Source organism: Juglans microcarpa x Juglans regia, chromosome 8S (assembly GCF_004785595.1).
Source record: "Juglans microcarpa x Juglans regia isolate MS1-56 chromosome 8S, Jm3101_v1.0, whole genome shotgun sequence".
NCBI classification, from domain to species: Eukaryota; Viridiplantae; Streptophyta; class Magnoliopsida; order Fagales; family Juglandaceae; genus Juglans; species Juglans microcarpa x Juglans regia.
This window is the reverse complement of record NC_054609.1, coordinates 9,651,196-9,666,801: the sequence shown is the minus strand read 5'-3', so window position 1 is coordinate 9,666,801 and position 15,606 is coordinate 9,651,196. Positions and strand designations below refer to the sequence as shown.

Below are 15,606 nucleotides of genomic sequence, written 5' to 3'. Positions count from 1 at the left end.
ATGGGCCGCCGCCTCAAACCGAATTAACCATCTTATCACGGCGGCAACAAACCTTCATCAACCACTTTGTTGCTGTTGAGAATGATATTAAGTTTGAAAAAAATACTATGCTGGCCAATAGTTACCACTCTATTTGACCATTCAGTGAATTTTATTTTTTTATTTTTTATTTTTTTACTTAAGGATGAAGGAATTGATTTTAAGTGTATTGGTGTATTTTTTTTTATTTTTTTAAAAATATTTAAATATATTAAAAATATGAATAGAAAAAAAAAATACAGAAGCAACTAATGGTAACAATAAGTGGTGCTACTCAAGCAGCAGAGTAGCACCGCTCATTAAGAGTGCGTTTGGATGTTAAACTGAGTTGAGTTGAGATGATAAAATATTATTAGAATATTATTTATTATTATTATTATTATTTTAAGATTTGAAAAAGTTGAATTATTTATTATATTTTGTATTGAGATTTGAAAAAGTTGTAATGATAAGTTGAAATGAGTTAGGATGAGTTTACTTTCCAAACGAAGCCACATGATTTGAATAATACAATCTTAGAAGAAATTGGTACAATTCTAATCATAAAAGAAAGTGATAACATTATGAAAAATAAAACTCATGAAGTTTTTGAGAAATAAATATTATTCTTCATCTTAATTTTGTTATTATCAATTACACCAATAGGTGCCACTTTTCATTTACGTGATTAATTTATGACACCACTTAACATATACCCAGTTGACTAAAAATGACTAAATCAATTCATGAGGATGGAGAATAATATTGGTTTTAATTATGTTTGGTCGATTCGCGGGAGGGAGAGGGGACTTTCAAAGCGATACTAGACCACGTTTGGATATTAAGAATATCTCAAAATATTTTTGAGTAATGAAATGATTTGTAAATAGTAATAAAATATTTTTAATTAAGATATTTTATTAGAGTTTTGAAAAATTAGAGAGAAAAAATTGAATAATAATATTATAAATTTTTAAAAAAATTTGAATATAATTTTTGTTTAAAATTTTGAGAAAGTTGTATAAAGTTGTGTCTTATTTAAGAATTTAGAAAAGTTGTAAAAATTAAGTAATGATTAGATGAAAAAATTAAAAATTAAAAATTATTTTATATTTAAATAATATTTAAAAAGAAAATATTTGAGAATATATGTTCTATATTCTTAAATCAACTCTAAAACTATGGATTCAATGACCGATTAATTAAAATGTAAAGATGGAAGAAAAAATTCTATTTATTATTTTTATATATTATATTTTTTTTCTTATTAAATATGTGATATATGAATAATAAATAAAAGAATTTAATTAGTTTAAAAATAAAAAAATATGATATATAATATGTGAGTATAATAATAACAAAACTCCTGAAATAACGCATATCAGAATCCGAAGAGCGAAGAGAGGAAGGAACATTTCAACGTGAGGCATCCTTATCTTCTTTTATCGTTATCTGATGTCACATAAAATAATCGATGAATCAATAAATAATAACAAATAAATATTTCAAAATGTTTATAAACAAATATTTTTTTTCTCAAATTATAGATTAAGATATGCAACAAAACTCTTCCCCCGACCAGAGACGGAGGATTAGACGCATGGGAAGAGCATCCTTATCCACTGTCTCAAAACGGGTCCATTACTCGAAGGTTGACTGACCGTTATGAGCTGAAAAATCAAGTAACCCAAAACTCAGAACAAACATAAAACCCCAATACAAACTTCCGACTTTGAGCAAAAACATCGTGTACTGTCTCTCTATCTATATTTTTCCGTGACAGAGATTCTGGTTTTTGAACTATCTGTGTGTGTCTGAAGCCCAAACCTGCGTAAATGGCTGCTGAGATATTGGGAGGAGGAGGAGCTGAGACTGAGAAGAAGGTGATGGTGGCAATCGATGAGAGCGAGTACAGTCACTATGCTCTGATTTGGTTACTCGACAATCTCAAAGAATCCATAACCAAGTCGCCGCTTGTGATCTTCATGGCTCAACCTCCCACCAAAAGTAATTACACCTACGCTGCATCTCTTGGCTCTGCTCGCATGTACTGCCCTGTTTCAGCCAGTTAAGTTCTTCAACTTCTTTCGTCTCTTTCACTTCTTTCAATTCTTTTCAGCACGAATGGAAAATGGGTTTAAGGTTTATTTACGATTAAGCATCTTTTTGCATCACAGATCCGGACTTCGTTGCGTCTGTTCAAGAAAATCATAAGAAGCTAGCCCTGGCTTATCTGGAGAAAGCTAAGGATATATGTGCTAGTCGTGGGGTATGTCCATGAAATTCTCTTAATATTCGATCCATTTTGGTTTACTTTGCAATTTAGCAATTGAAATGACATGGAAATATCAATGTAATCATCCAAGACTTGCAGAGGTGGGGTCATTTAGTTAGTTCTTTTAAGCCTTCTTTTCTTCCTTTGAAAGCTCTCCATATGGCCAAAGGGTTGGAGGAAAAGATATAGTGGTTTCTTCTGGATCTTGTATACTGTGTTTACTGTTGAGTTTCTATTGGCTTTTGAATTTTCTATGGATCTCTTAAATATTGCTTCAAAAAGTTTATGGACCTATGCTTTGTACAAAAGTTCTTGCATATTTGTAAGCATGTGAAACTTAATATTCTGATCAGGGAGTACTGAAACTTAAGGCGACTTTGAATGATCATCAATGACTTAAGAGTTGAAAGACGTGTTGTCAATAATCAATAGTAAGATTAATAAATGGTTCAGTTTGAAATATTCTCTTAACAATGAGAGTATAAAGCTGATAATATGCGAAATTCAGACATCTTCTGTCTCTTGCATCTTGAAACTCGGCCTTTGAAGTTTAGTTTCAAATTCAGTCTTTACTTCTTTTTATTGCTTTATCATGGATCCTTAATGCCTACTATTACATTTATCAACGAGAGATTAATACTTTAGTCTACATCAAGTAGATGTAAGTTTCTTTTTGCTGCACCAATTAGAATACCTCAATCATTTATATATCATTTGCAAGTTCAAAAAAAAAAAAAACAAAGATGAGGGCAACAACATCTCAAATAATAGTTGTGGAGAGAAAATTTACAGTGCAGTTTCCACCCTGTATGTTCTGGCTTATATTTTTCTTAGCATTGGACTTCCCATTTGCCCCTCCTTGGTCAAGAGAAGCCATATACAACATTGATGTGCCAACTGATCAATTCATTCAACTAAATATGTTTAATATTAAATGAATGGGGCATCTTTTTATTTTTTGATTGGCACCGGGAGTCCGAGAACAAGGCCCCGACTAATCTCGGGGTGCATAGGCTCTTGGCAAGGAGTTTCTCGCAAGTGCAGCTTGGGTAATTCAAGTAGAAATTCCCCCAATCCAATGGCCCGTTGGAATTGTTTGCAAACAAGAGGATTTGAACCTTAAACCTAGAAGGAGCATAGCACCAAGACCAAGGTCCTTACCACTTGAGCCAACCCCTAGGGGTTAAATGAATAAGTGCATCTGAATGTAAATTTTGTTATCTTTTATTGATACTCATGCTTGGGAGTTCACATGTTCAGATCTAGATGAATGCAGTTCCATATTGTTTCCTCCTTTGGACCACAGCCATGTGAAAGACTGGAGTTTTGTTGATGTTTGTTTTCACAGGTAAATGCAAAGACACTTACTGAGGTGGGGGATCCTAGTACTGCCATATGTGATGCAGTTCAAAAGTTCAACATCAATTTACTTGTTTTAGGTGAGCGTGGCCTTGGAAAACTCAAAAGGTTAGTTTCTTTTCATCTTAATTTTGATGCAATGCTTATGTGCTTAATGATGCAACAAAATATCCCTACAACCAAATGAAACAACCCATAAGAATGTACTAAGTGGAACTACATCCCAAAATTGAAGGATGGTTGCATTCCAATGTTAAGATCATGCACGACACATTTAACACAGGCATAGTCAAACTCCCACTAACACTCAATATAGGACTCAATTCATTTGTTAAGATTGATTTTAATGTTGAAAAGGTTTAAACAAGGAACTGCTGAGCTTGAAGTTTATAAAGCCAGATTGAAAATTTTCCCTCCACTTGATTAACAGCGAAGAGGATATAACTCTTTTCCTTGTAATGAAGTCAATATTTTTTATATTCTACTTTTATAATGAAGCCAAACTTGAAAGCACCTGTTAGACACATAACTCTTTACCTTTCAATTATTCCTGTGATCCTAACTCAGGTCTGTTTAATATGGCTTAGACCTACAGTGAAAGGCAGAAGAAATACTTTATTTTACATGCACAAGCAATTACACTCTTCACACTTTTTTCATTTGTATGTATAAGGATATTGACTGTTGGGGTTAATGATTCCCATGTTCTGCAAGTTCATTCTTTGCTCTTCTTATTTCGATTCTTATAAATATCAATGTGGGTTAGAGCTCTACCACCTTGCTTAGTGCATGAGATCTATTTGGCAATTAGAAAATATTCTTGTCGTGAGACATGAAAATTAAAATTATTGGGTGCTGATACCATTGTCTTGATACAGGACTCTTCTAGGGAGCGTGAGCAACTACTGTGTTCAGAATGCAAATTGCCCTGTCCTTGTTGTAAGGAAACCTTAGTACTTAGCATACTCGATACACTTTCAAACTGTGAGTTATTTCATGACAGAGTTTGTTTTAAAGTTGTTTGTTACGATTTATAAAGTAAGTTAACTTCCAAATCAAAACATTGCCTGATGTGAGGATATTCACTCTAATGTTCTGTAGTGAATGATGACTATGAAAGGTGACCTATCTGAAATAATTTTGATCTTCCTTTGGAACAATAGATAGTGTTAATTAGAGCCATCTGCTTAGAGATTCCTGTGAAAAATCTGTAGCTAGAAGATATAAGAAAGCAGCCTTTAAAGTTACTTTTAATCAAGTGTGAATATAAATGTGTGGATCAGCAGCTTTACAAAGGAAAAAGAGTGCTAGATGACTGGAATAATGATAATTTATACATTTAGAAGCAATGGCTAGAACCTAGTTTAGACGATAGTGGCAGACCACTACTGTGGTATAAAAACATCAGCCATGCTGTATATAATCCAATGAAGTATAGAAGAAACTAGTACTATCACTTGAAATAATGGTTGAGAATGGCTGCCAACCGAACTCCAGCTTGCGCCAGCCGCGTGTTGACTATTGGTAAACGGGAGAGGAAATATTCATCTGCAATTAGCTTTCATGTTATTCTTGTATGCAGAAGGGCGAACCAACATGCACAACTATTGAGCTCATAAGCATTCATTTCTTACCTTCTAAAACTGAACCATCAGTCACACCTTTGTATGCCCAGTCACAGGCTGCTTTGATGCCTTCAGATGCATATCTGCAGAAAAATAACTAGAATAAGCTTTGTATATAACAGTCACATGGATTATGGTACGGATGGACGGTGATGGAGAAATGATTAATATACGATCTAAGCCTAAGTTTCTAAGTAGAGATTTTAAAATAAAATGATCAATGACTATAGTGGCAAGAACTACTGAAGTGAGTGATAGAAACAACAGCAATACCAGTTTCATGAACATGTTGAGATAGGATAAGTGGCAATAAAGGATAGAAAACAATGTGTCCATTTGTGCAAATGAAGATAAGGTTGCATCAATGGAATAGGCAGGGAAAGCCGAAACGAGGGTAATTGAAGGGAAAGATGACCTTCATGAAGAAGAGGTGGAATTAGGTTCATAAGAACTCTAAAAATTACCACCTTAGATATTCAACTAATGAATGTGGTTGTGAAACATACACGTTTGCACATGTTGTATCAGTATAACTGCAGCTCTCCCATCTCTTAACTTGATCTGCCCATTCAGTCTGCAGTCAAAACAAATACAGGTTAATGATACGATGAAACAACATGAGGGACTTAAAAGTATTAAAACAGTCGGTCAAAAGCAGAAAACAAGCAACCGTAATATTTGTCTGAATTGCATCGATCATGTCATTGATATTTGAATCGTAGAACCTTTCTTGTGCTGTCTCTATTATGTTGTTGTCCCATATCTGTATGCATTAAAATCAGGGCACAGCTCATGTCTATAAGCACAGCTCTTTTTCAAAAAGCAGATGAAGTTGGCAACACCAGACTCACATGGTGAAGATTTTGCTTTCTTGTATACCAATGGACCTCAATCGTATTCCCTCCCTTGTCTGAAGCAAAACCAGCGTGTAGAGGCTGCGATAAACAAGTACTGTAGTGGTTAAGAATGCATAAAAGATCAAGTTGGTTGGTAATTATTAGATAGTCCCGAAGTACGTAGACACGATACTCTCATCTTATCAGATCATGACATAGCATTAAAAATTAGTACGTATATAAGCAATTTTAACTTGGGGGGTTGGTCAACTTGATGCAGGAGAGGCATGAGTGGAGTTCGATGTTGTGGTATATAATAAGTTATTCCAGGACTACCCAATAATTTTTTCAAGTTGTTGATGAAAACATAGCACATCCAGAAGCATATTTATGTGGATTTTGAGACCTGGTTTCTGTTAAGATATAAAATAAATAATAAAATCAACATATTCCTATCAGTTTAAGCTTTTGGGACAAACGATGATTTTACATGGTATCAGAGCAGAGGTCATGAGTTCGAATCCTGACTCTACACTCTATTCCATTTAATTAAATATTTCACTTGTTGGGCCTATTCATTAAGGGGAAATCTGGCCCACAAGTAAGGGAGAAATTGTGATTTCTCCTTCCCATCAGTTTAAAATTTTGAGATAAATGGTGATTTCACAGTTTCATACCTGATGAATGTCTCCCATAAAATGGGAGTAAAATAGAAGTGCCTCTGTAAGGTTGTCTGAAACAATTTGGCCAGCATAGTTGCATTAATGAACAGAACAACAAGAAAAGCAGCACTTTTACTATAGTGAACGTAAGCAAAGAAGTGATTAGAACTCTAAATATGTTAGTTTTTGGTCTGTGAAATGAACACGAACTCTGCCGATTTCTGTCAATGGTTAACAACTGCTGCGTGTAATTTTTGACTGCCCCTGCAACGCACCTACCCTCCTCTTCACTTTCATCCTTGCAATCCCCTGAACATTAGTTTGACCGTTTAGGACCACACGACATTAGCCTACTTGGCGTGGCTAATTATCACATGTCAAAGCTTAACATGTCTTTAAACCATATAAACCACATTTTCATAGAAACTGATCACTAGATAATCATACAGTTATCGGCAATTCAATTCCCGAAAGAGTTCTACTACTTATAAGTCGGCATTAAAAGAATCACTTATTTCGGGATCTATTACAATCATAAAAGAAGTACGCTAGCTGATTTGCAAGATAAAATTTAAATTATACTACGTGAATGGTGTGTGGTGAAAAAACTTTCAAATAAAATTATTCTTTTAAGAACTATCATGGGTCTCTGCCCATATATAAGAAGTTTAGGCCATCCTAAATTAGTTTTCCTTCAAACTCTTAACAGTTTCTTCTAAGCAGGATAGCAGTTATGAATTATGATATTGATATCTTCCCTCCCCACAACCCAGACAAAGAAAGAAGGAAGAAAGGAGAATTGGGGCAGCAATAGAGAACAGAAACTTACTTTTGAAGTTGTAGTTGCAAACATCAGGGGTGTTCACATAGTGGAGGGATCTTGACCAGGGATACCTAAACTTGACCCCATCCGCCCATGAACACACACTTCCCAAGTCATTCTCTGCAGATTTTGGAAGCAACTCTTTCACGATCTCTGCTGCTGCCTTGTTCAAGCGTGACTGTCCATTTCCACACACAAATACAGAAACAACATAAATAGTGCAGAGAGACAGGACGAGAGAGAGAGAGAGAGAGAGAGAGAGAGAGAGAGAAGATGGTTAAGTACCTGAGCAATTGTGCAAACTATGTAATGCCCATCAATACCCCAACCATCAATGGCGGCTGGGAATAGAAGCATCAGTGACACAAGAGCTAAGATCTGGACTCTGCAACACTTCATCTTCCTGCTCTTAAAACCATCAAAATTGCTACAACTGCATGAGGATGGCCTTTCTCTTACACTTTCATATATAAAGGTAAAGAACCCACAAAAGGAAACTACAACATAGGATGGGATGGTGTGAACGGTATGAATAATTCACCAGTTTTGCGGCCAACCCATAACGTCTTTGTCATAAGGAAATCATTTTAGTGTTCCTTTTGCAAATAGTGAATTGATTAATATTCATTAAAGCGTCCCTCCAAATTCTATGATTTAATGGGAATTTTGAGAAACACAGTCTACAATAGTTAATTTTCCTGTGCCATAATGTCAAAATCCAGTGTAAGGAATCTATGTTAAATTTTGAATTGAATCCAAAAGAATTCTTTGAACGTTGAAAGACCTAAAACAAATTTAATAATATTACTATTTCACAAATTTATTTTAATAAAGTGATATAATTACGCTAATTGGTTAAAAACAAGTTGTACAATTATTTTTTATTAATTTAAAATTTTTTATTAATTTTTTTAATAAACTACGTGGGACCATCAAGGAGACAAAATAATTGGTATAAATGAGGTGGCACAATAGCAATTCTCTAAAAAAAAAAAAAAAAACTTTCTTATATGAATTTCTTACCAAAATTGCAATCGTTTTCTTCAGAACGTACGCCTTTTTTCGTTATTTGGCCTCGCCCTTTCTTATGATCTTGTGTCCATATTTATATAGCCGTTCGGAGGCTTTTGAAGCAAGTGTAAAGTCGTGTTAATAGACTAAAAAAATATCCCTACAAATTCACTCGAAAATTCATATCAAATCTACGTAGCATGTACGGGAAAGGGATAATCACATTGTACAATATTATATATATATAATCATATATGAAATTAAATTAATAACCTCGTGTATCATACGTCAGTATTTATATGAACTAAAGTTAAATTATATCTACGTGTGTCATACGGATGACAAAAATCCCTGATCAGCTTGATGTTTGACGGCCTTTAGGGGCTACTAGAAGTTTGAAGCTTAATTACATTTTTTTCTAACAAAAATTTTATGTGCAGTCATTTTTACATATATTTTTGTGTATTCCATTAATGTGATTGTCTGTATATTTTTTTCAATATAAAATAATTGTTTTGGTCAATCATATCAGTAGAGTATGCAAGAAATACATAAAAGTGACTCTATGTAGTATAATTCTAAAAAAATATTTTTTTCATGTATGTCCAGTATTTATTCACTTTTTTTAAAGTGATTGCGCGACACTTGCACATTCACGATTGCAATTATCATTTCTCTATTTAAATAAGTTATTTGTTTGTTTTGAAAAAACTATTTATCTTATTAAATGAAAGAAATATATATATATATATATATATATATATCTAGAAGTCATGTATTGGGGGCCCAATCATCACCCAAAAAACATATACAAGGTGGAATTTGAAAGAGTTTGAGAAATGATATCGAATATGGTGTAATCCCATTTTGGCCATCGGGAGATGATCATTGCAACAGACGCGCTGCGTGCACTAAAGTTTGATTGCGTCGGGTAATGGTTGAAGAACTCCAATCTTTTGCATTCTTGGATGGCAAGGTTGAGCCAAGGGTAAAGGGTAAGGCTACTTGGGCTAGCTAGGGGTATTGGGCGAATACCTGCATTTTGCCTGCCCGGCAATCCCACCCAGGACCCGCATAGCACGGGCAGGGAGCCCACTCACACCAAGCAGGGGAGCGGTTAGTTCAGACGAAAAAAATGCGGGGGCGGGTGTGGATCCCCACCACCCGCCGGTGTATACATTATATATATAATATAATATTATATTGTTTTAGAAAACATTATACTGAACGATATTTAAGAGCATTTTTATTGGATTAGTCAAAGTTAAAGGATATTTTTTATGAATGTAAGAGAAATTTAACTTTTAGCTATTCTATTCACATAAATCTCTATATTGAAATAGCTATTTTTTTATTATATAATAATAAAATAATATAAGATGAATTTGGTTTTAGTTATTTACATCAAATCTCCATATTAGATTATACATTTATTCATTATATAATAATGAATAACTAATAATTTCAAAAATATTTAATTTTTTTAATTATTAATTTATTTTATTTTATCATATTTTACTATTCTACCTATTATATATTAATTAATAATCATATTCTTATTAAATTAATATATCACTAACTCAAATTAATATATCAATTATGATAAAAATATGTGATAGAAAAAAAGGGAGAGAGAAATAATTAATAAAATATGTATTTGATGTATGTACAGTAATTTTCAAATTTGGAAAAACTTTTGAAAGTTACTGTAGCTAAATTTTAAATATTTGGAATTTGGCTAATCCAATGTGAGCATATTTTGCTCTCTAATAGTTAAATACTCATTGGATTTAACTTTTACCTAATCCAATGAGAGTACTCTTAAAGTGTTTAAAAACTCCCTATAACGGCTTCGTTTTTCCTCCAAGCCTCCCTCCCACAATTTTCCTCCCTTCTCCCCCCACTTTCTCGACTCTAACTCTACCGTCTCTCTCAGTCTCACATCTCACTCCGCCATTGCCATTATCGTCATCGTTGGAGCAGGCCGCTCTCTCAAGTATCGTCTTCCACTCTCCAATGTCAATTATAAGTATCTCAAACCTCTTATGTGTTGGAAATTGGAGGTTGAGATTATTTTGAATGGAGTATGAGATTAGCTAGTGTTGTGATTATGTAAAGTTAAATTTATTTGATTGGATGTGTTTTTCAAAACCTAGAATGTTTGTATGATTATGTGACTTTGTGATTATGTGTGATTTTAAAAACCTAAAATCTTTGATACTTTGCATTATGTTAAGTGTTTGATAATTTGATACGTTCAACTGATAATGGTGATTATACTAGTGTCGATGATGATAATAAATTTCCAAGTCCAAACCCTAGCACTAGTGTTATGTCCCCTACACCTATCCTTACCACATATGGATCCACCAAAGAAAAAAAGGTCTCTATCGTGTGGGACCATTTTACAAAATTAGATGATAGAGACCCTATGACCTACAAGCAAAATGTAGCTATTTTGCTATTATTCATGGTTGTCACTATAAATGACATGGCACTTCCCAATAAAAATTTATATAGAAGAACAATGCAAGAAGAGTCTTAAAAGATGTGTCGAAATTAAAAAAGTCAAAATCGATGGGAGACTGGACATAAAAAAGTAGCGGATGGGTGTAATGAGGGCAATACATCGAACAAGTTTGTGAAGTTTGATCCAGATATGTGTTAAAGGTCTTTAACTTCTAAGGTCACAATTAACGAGCTACCATTTGGATTTGTGGATGGTGGAGGGTTACAAGCCTACTCTAAAGACTTGGAATCCAAGTTTAACATTCATTCTCACCACAAGATGGTGAATGATGTTCTTAAATATATGGACTTGAGAATGATTTTTTAAGTAATTTATTTAAGGGTCAAAGAGTTTGCCTCATCACTGATATTCGTGCAAAATCTGAAATACATTTATCTAACTGCTCATCTTTTAGATAGTGATTGAAAGTTGCATAAAAATATTCTTAGATGTTGTTTAATTGCCATTCACAAAGGTGATACCATTGCTACAGTAGTGTTGGTGTCGCTCCTTCCATCGCACCCTTTTAAGTCATCTGCTTTTTAGAAAACTTTGATGTAAGGGTAAATACTTAACAATCACAAAATTGAGATTTTGGCTTTTATCCAATGCCTTTTAAACTTAGGGGGGGACTGTCAGTCATATCTTTGACGTCCGTCTAACTTTAGATATGTTTGAATAGGATACCTTCAATCTTGTCTATCATTTTGCTCTCTGGCTTTACTATAATGGCAGAGGCTGACGGGAACAAGGCATGCATGTCCTCTACAGTTTGCCTTCGGTTATACAATATTATACGATAAGACCTATAAGTTCGTAATATTTTTCCATAGGCTCACTCCAGACATAACATCTATTTTGGAATATGGGTCTCTCCGTATGACACTTGCCGTCTCTGAGCACATCCATGTTATTTTGGAGAGCTCTTGTGTTTGCTCGCCTGGTACAGGATGAAAAATCCATTATCACCCTGTGTTGGATTGTGCTAGCTAGGTTTTCTACAACGTACTGCTAGCCTTACTTTCAGGTTGATCGTACGTTGCCCACCCAGTTGCCTCTTCTTCCCTAACCTTTCATCCTTGGGAGGGGATCTCCTCCTTTGTTTCAATGAAGTCCTCATGTCAATATCTTCTACTTTTGAACAAAACATTATCAAAGTTAAGTTTGATTTTACCTTGTGATAGTGATTTCCAAATGAGCAAACTCTTCATTTCAAATAACAAACTTGTGACTCTTGATAGTGTTGTAGCGTTCAACATATACAAGGCAATTATCAATAACTTCCTTAATTACACAATCTAGGTTTTGATATAATATGAGGTTTCCATATTTTTGTATCCCTATGAAATGGTAAGGAAAGTAGGGACTATTTCCATCGAGAAATGCTTTAACTACAAAGAGTTTTCATTAAAATAAACTCACGAGTTGATGAGATTTAATGTAATGTATTAGATTGTAAAATTATTTTTATTATAAAATAAATTTATTGTATCATATGAAATCATATCAATTAATTTACTTTGTACTTCTCATTTCCATATAAACTTCCCACTAATTGCCAAACCATAACATCATACCTCCAGAAAGGTTGCACCCAAATTGTATCGTTCAACCCAAATTTGTTTTACAGCTGGAACCTATAAATATTGCATGACTACTCTCGTCAAGTTCTTTTCTTACATTGATCACATGCCCATTGGAAATAATTCCTCTCATTGTCAGATTCTGTTTGGTAGGCACGTTTTCAATTTTCAAGCAAGACTCTATACTTTATTAGGTAATACCTATAACATAAGTCCATTTAGGTGATTTCGTGGTAATTGGAGTTCTAAAGAACCTAAATTAAATTCAAAGTCTCCTCGTTACCATTAGCGGAAAAGGTCATCGTAATTGGATTTTAAATATTTTAAAAAAATCACAACATTATTAAAAAATACATTTTTAATCACTAAATTAAAAAAAAAAATGTTGAGACCATTTCGAGACGCAACTCTCAGTATCTCTATCATTTTTCTTTGCCTAAACCTAAAATAAAGGCCTCTCTTTTTAGAAAAATGCTACTTTACCATCTGTAAGATATCGCTCAAATGTACCGTTTAATGAAATTTTTTTTGACTTAGTAATTAAGAAAGTGATTTTAAGTGTATTGATATATATTTTTTATTTTTTAAAAATATTTAAATTTATTAAAAAAATGTGAATAAAAAAATAAAAAAAAAACAAAAATTAAAAAGTAATAAGTAGTAAAATGGAGCGGACTACTCTTGATAAAGTGGAGCGGGCTACTCCGTCCGACTCCTCTGGACGGAGTAACCCGACTCCTCTTTATAACCAGTCAATTGAATTGAAGTATTAAGAAATTAAAACTTATTTTATATTCTCACGATGCGGATACTCTCACCGTATTATAACATTTTGTATAAAAAAATTATTTATGTAAATATAAATTTTAATTGATAAAATAGTTTTGATAAGTTGAGAGTACCACATATTAGTATTTGAAAATAAATTATATTTTAATAATCTAATTTATTGTATTGTCAATGTGTCATATAAATAAAACTAACTCAAATGGTTTGATTAATGAATTATTTTCAATTTTTCCTTAAAAAGGAAAAAGTGCTATTAATGTTGAGTCGCCATCTTTGCGACCGAATACAGAGAAATTAAATTAAATAAAAAATAAAAATAACTAAATGCTAACGAAAATAAAATTTATTCACATATTTTCTAATGAAGACGTAACGTGCAGGTCAGTTACTTTCACCACGTGGTTGCTCGTCCTCGACAAAAACGGCGTCGTCCGCGTCCCACCAGGAATCCATGTCGGACGCAGTTACATTTGTTAACGGCGAGCTTACGTTCCTCATGTCACCAACGGTTAGGTCAGCGCTGGCATCATCCCTGACGTAGACCTTCTCGACGCCGCCGCATCCGATACCGACGATCTTTCCTAGCTGGGGCCGCCACTCGGCAAATATCGCCGGTATCCGACGCCGGAGGCGTGAGTCCCAAACCCCCAACGATACGTCGCCGGACCCGCTCGTCCTCCTCGCCGCCACGATTACAGGCGCTGATTTGGAGGCAGCCGCCGGTGTCCCTCCCCAGAGGGAGACGATTCTCTGATCTCTGTTGGTTTGGTACACGGAGAACACACTGGAATAGGATTCATCGCCGGCGGTGCCGTCATCATCGAAGTCTAACCCCGAGCCTAGTTTGTCCCACAGCTTAACAACGCTCCTGCCGCCGGTCAAGTCCGCCCACGAAAACCCACGCCGGAGCTTTGGTTTAGGATTCTCCCCGTGGCTTTCCACATAACGACCCGAACCGCCTGCCACCCGGAAATCATCATCCATGGGTTGGTACCGATGCAATTTGGGTTCGTCGTCGTCGTCATCGCTGTCTTCTTCTTCGTCATCCAAATAAGAAGACGACAACGAACAAGTTTCGTCCTCGCTGTCTGTATAATCGTCGACGACGAATTTCAGAAGAGGCTCCGAAGCTATAGAATTCACTCTCTTGATTTTGACAATGAAAACCTTAATTCCGTTCACCAGGGTGCCAAAAGATGCGACGATCGCAAGAATCAAGGCGCCCAATTTCCAAAAGCTGGAGGCTTCGAACCCAGAAACCGAAAGAACCCGAGAAAGCAATGAAGGATTCTGCATCGAGCTTAGCCTGTTGATCACTGGGATTTCCATGGCAACCAAATTTCCTATTTCCGACACAGTCAGCTTAGCAAAAAAAGGATTGAATCCGTCAGAAGGAAGTTTTTTGGAATGGGATTGGAAAAGTAGAGAGATAGGGGAAGAAGGAGGATGTAAAAGAAGAGGAGGTTGGGCTTTTAAAGACGAAGATTATTGGAAAAAGAGTAAAAAGTACAGAAAGGTGACGTGGATGATAATACTTAGGACACATCAGAAAAGGTAGCATGCTTTTCATAACGAAGGGAGGGAGGATGAGGTTGAGAGACGAGACGGCTGCGTCAGCATCTAGACGACAGGCATATTGGAGTATAATATAAATTAATAATGTAGTGGTCCTTATGATTTTTGTCAGGTTTTTGGAGCAGTTGGATGAGGCTTTTATCCAGCGAAGGACAGAGACATTGAGGTTGTAAATCCTCTAATGTTCGAAGCGGTAGGCCGTGTCCGCCCCTCTCAAATTTTGTGGTGCTCATGGTGTTTGGTTCCACCACTCGGCTGCTGACACGCTTCCTCAGCCCATTGTTTGGAAGTGCATTCCAACTCTAAACGTAATTTCTATAGTTTTTAATCTTTTTTTAATAGTTACAATTTCTTTTAATAAATAAATGATATTAGAGTTTTTAGGATGTATATTAAAAAAATGATAAATCTGGAATTATATTAAAAATTATTTTTTTAATAGTAGAGCATTTTTTTTTTTGTCAAAAAGAATACATAAACTTGTATATCTAATATTGTATTGGTGCCTTCCTTCTCTATGAGAGAAAAGAGTGAGGTTCTA

The 15,606-nt window shown here is 34.7% G+C and overlaps 3 protein-coding genes across 5 annotated transcripts; 1 reads left to right on the top strand and 2 right to left on the bottom strand.

The window, feature by feature from the left end:
• The first annotated feature begins 1,596 nt into the window (after nucleotides 1–1,596).
• LOC121244655 (universal stress protein YxiE-like) lies at nucleotides 1,597–4,790 on the top strand. The gene is made up of 4 exons (XM_041142817.1): nucleotides 1,597–2,085; nucleotides 2,196–2,287; nucleotides 3,642–3,760; nucleotides 4,531–4,790. The coding sequence occupies exons 1-4, from the start codon at nucleotides 1,854–1,856 to the stop codon at nucleotides 4,604–4,606; spliced, it is 519 nt and encodes a 172-aa protein (XP_040998751.1). The 5' UTR covers nucleotides 1,597–1,853; the 3' UTR covers nucleotides 4,607–4,790.
• Nucleotides 4,791–4,874: 84 nt separating this feature from the next.
• Nucleotides 4,875–8,122, bottom strand: LOC121244653 (endonuclease 2). Of its 3 annotated transcripts, none has more exons than XR_005936467.1 (10): nucleotides 7,884–8,122; nucleotides 7,605–7,776; nucleotides 6,986–7,084; nucleotides 6,791–6,846; nucleotides 6,129–6,212; nucleotides 5,948–6,040; nucleotides 5,784–5,851; nucleotides 5,551–5,692; nucleotides 5,287–5,360; nucleotides 4,875–5,200 (listed from the first exon to the last, which is right to left on the bottom strand). XR_005936467.1 is itself a non-coding variant. In XM_041142816.1 (10 exons), exons 1-9 carry the CDS (start codon nucleotides 7,995–7,997, stop codon nucleotides 5,308–5,310), a joined length of 822 nt encoding a protein of 273 aa, XP_040998750.1. In that variant the 5' UTR covers nucleotides 7,998–8,121; the 3' UTR covers nucleotides 4,875–5,200; nucleotides 5,287–5,307. The 3 variants fall into 3 exon arrangements, 2 of the variants coding, with proteins under 2 accessions (XP_040998750.1, XP_040998749.1); XM_041142816.1 differs by having other exon boundaries at nucleotides 5,551–5,633; nucleotides 7,884–8,121; XM_041142815.1 differs by lacking the exon at nucleotides 5,551–5,692 and having other exon boundaries at nucleotides 7,884–8,115.
• Nucleotides 8,123–13,709: 5,587 nt separating this feature from the next.
• LOC121245000 lies at nucleotides 13,710–15,332 on the bottom strand. The gene has a single exon (XM_041143264.1). The coding sequence runs from the start codon at nucleotides 14,817–14,819 to the stop codon at nucleotides 13,872–13,874; it is 948 nt and encodes a 315-aa protein (XP_040999198.1). The 5' UTR covers nucleotides 14,820–15,332; the 3' UTR covers nucleotides 13,710–13,871.
• Between the last annotated feature and the right edge of the window lie 274 nt (nucleotides 15,333–15,606).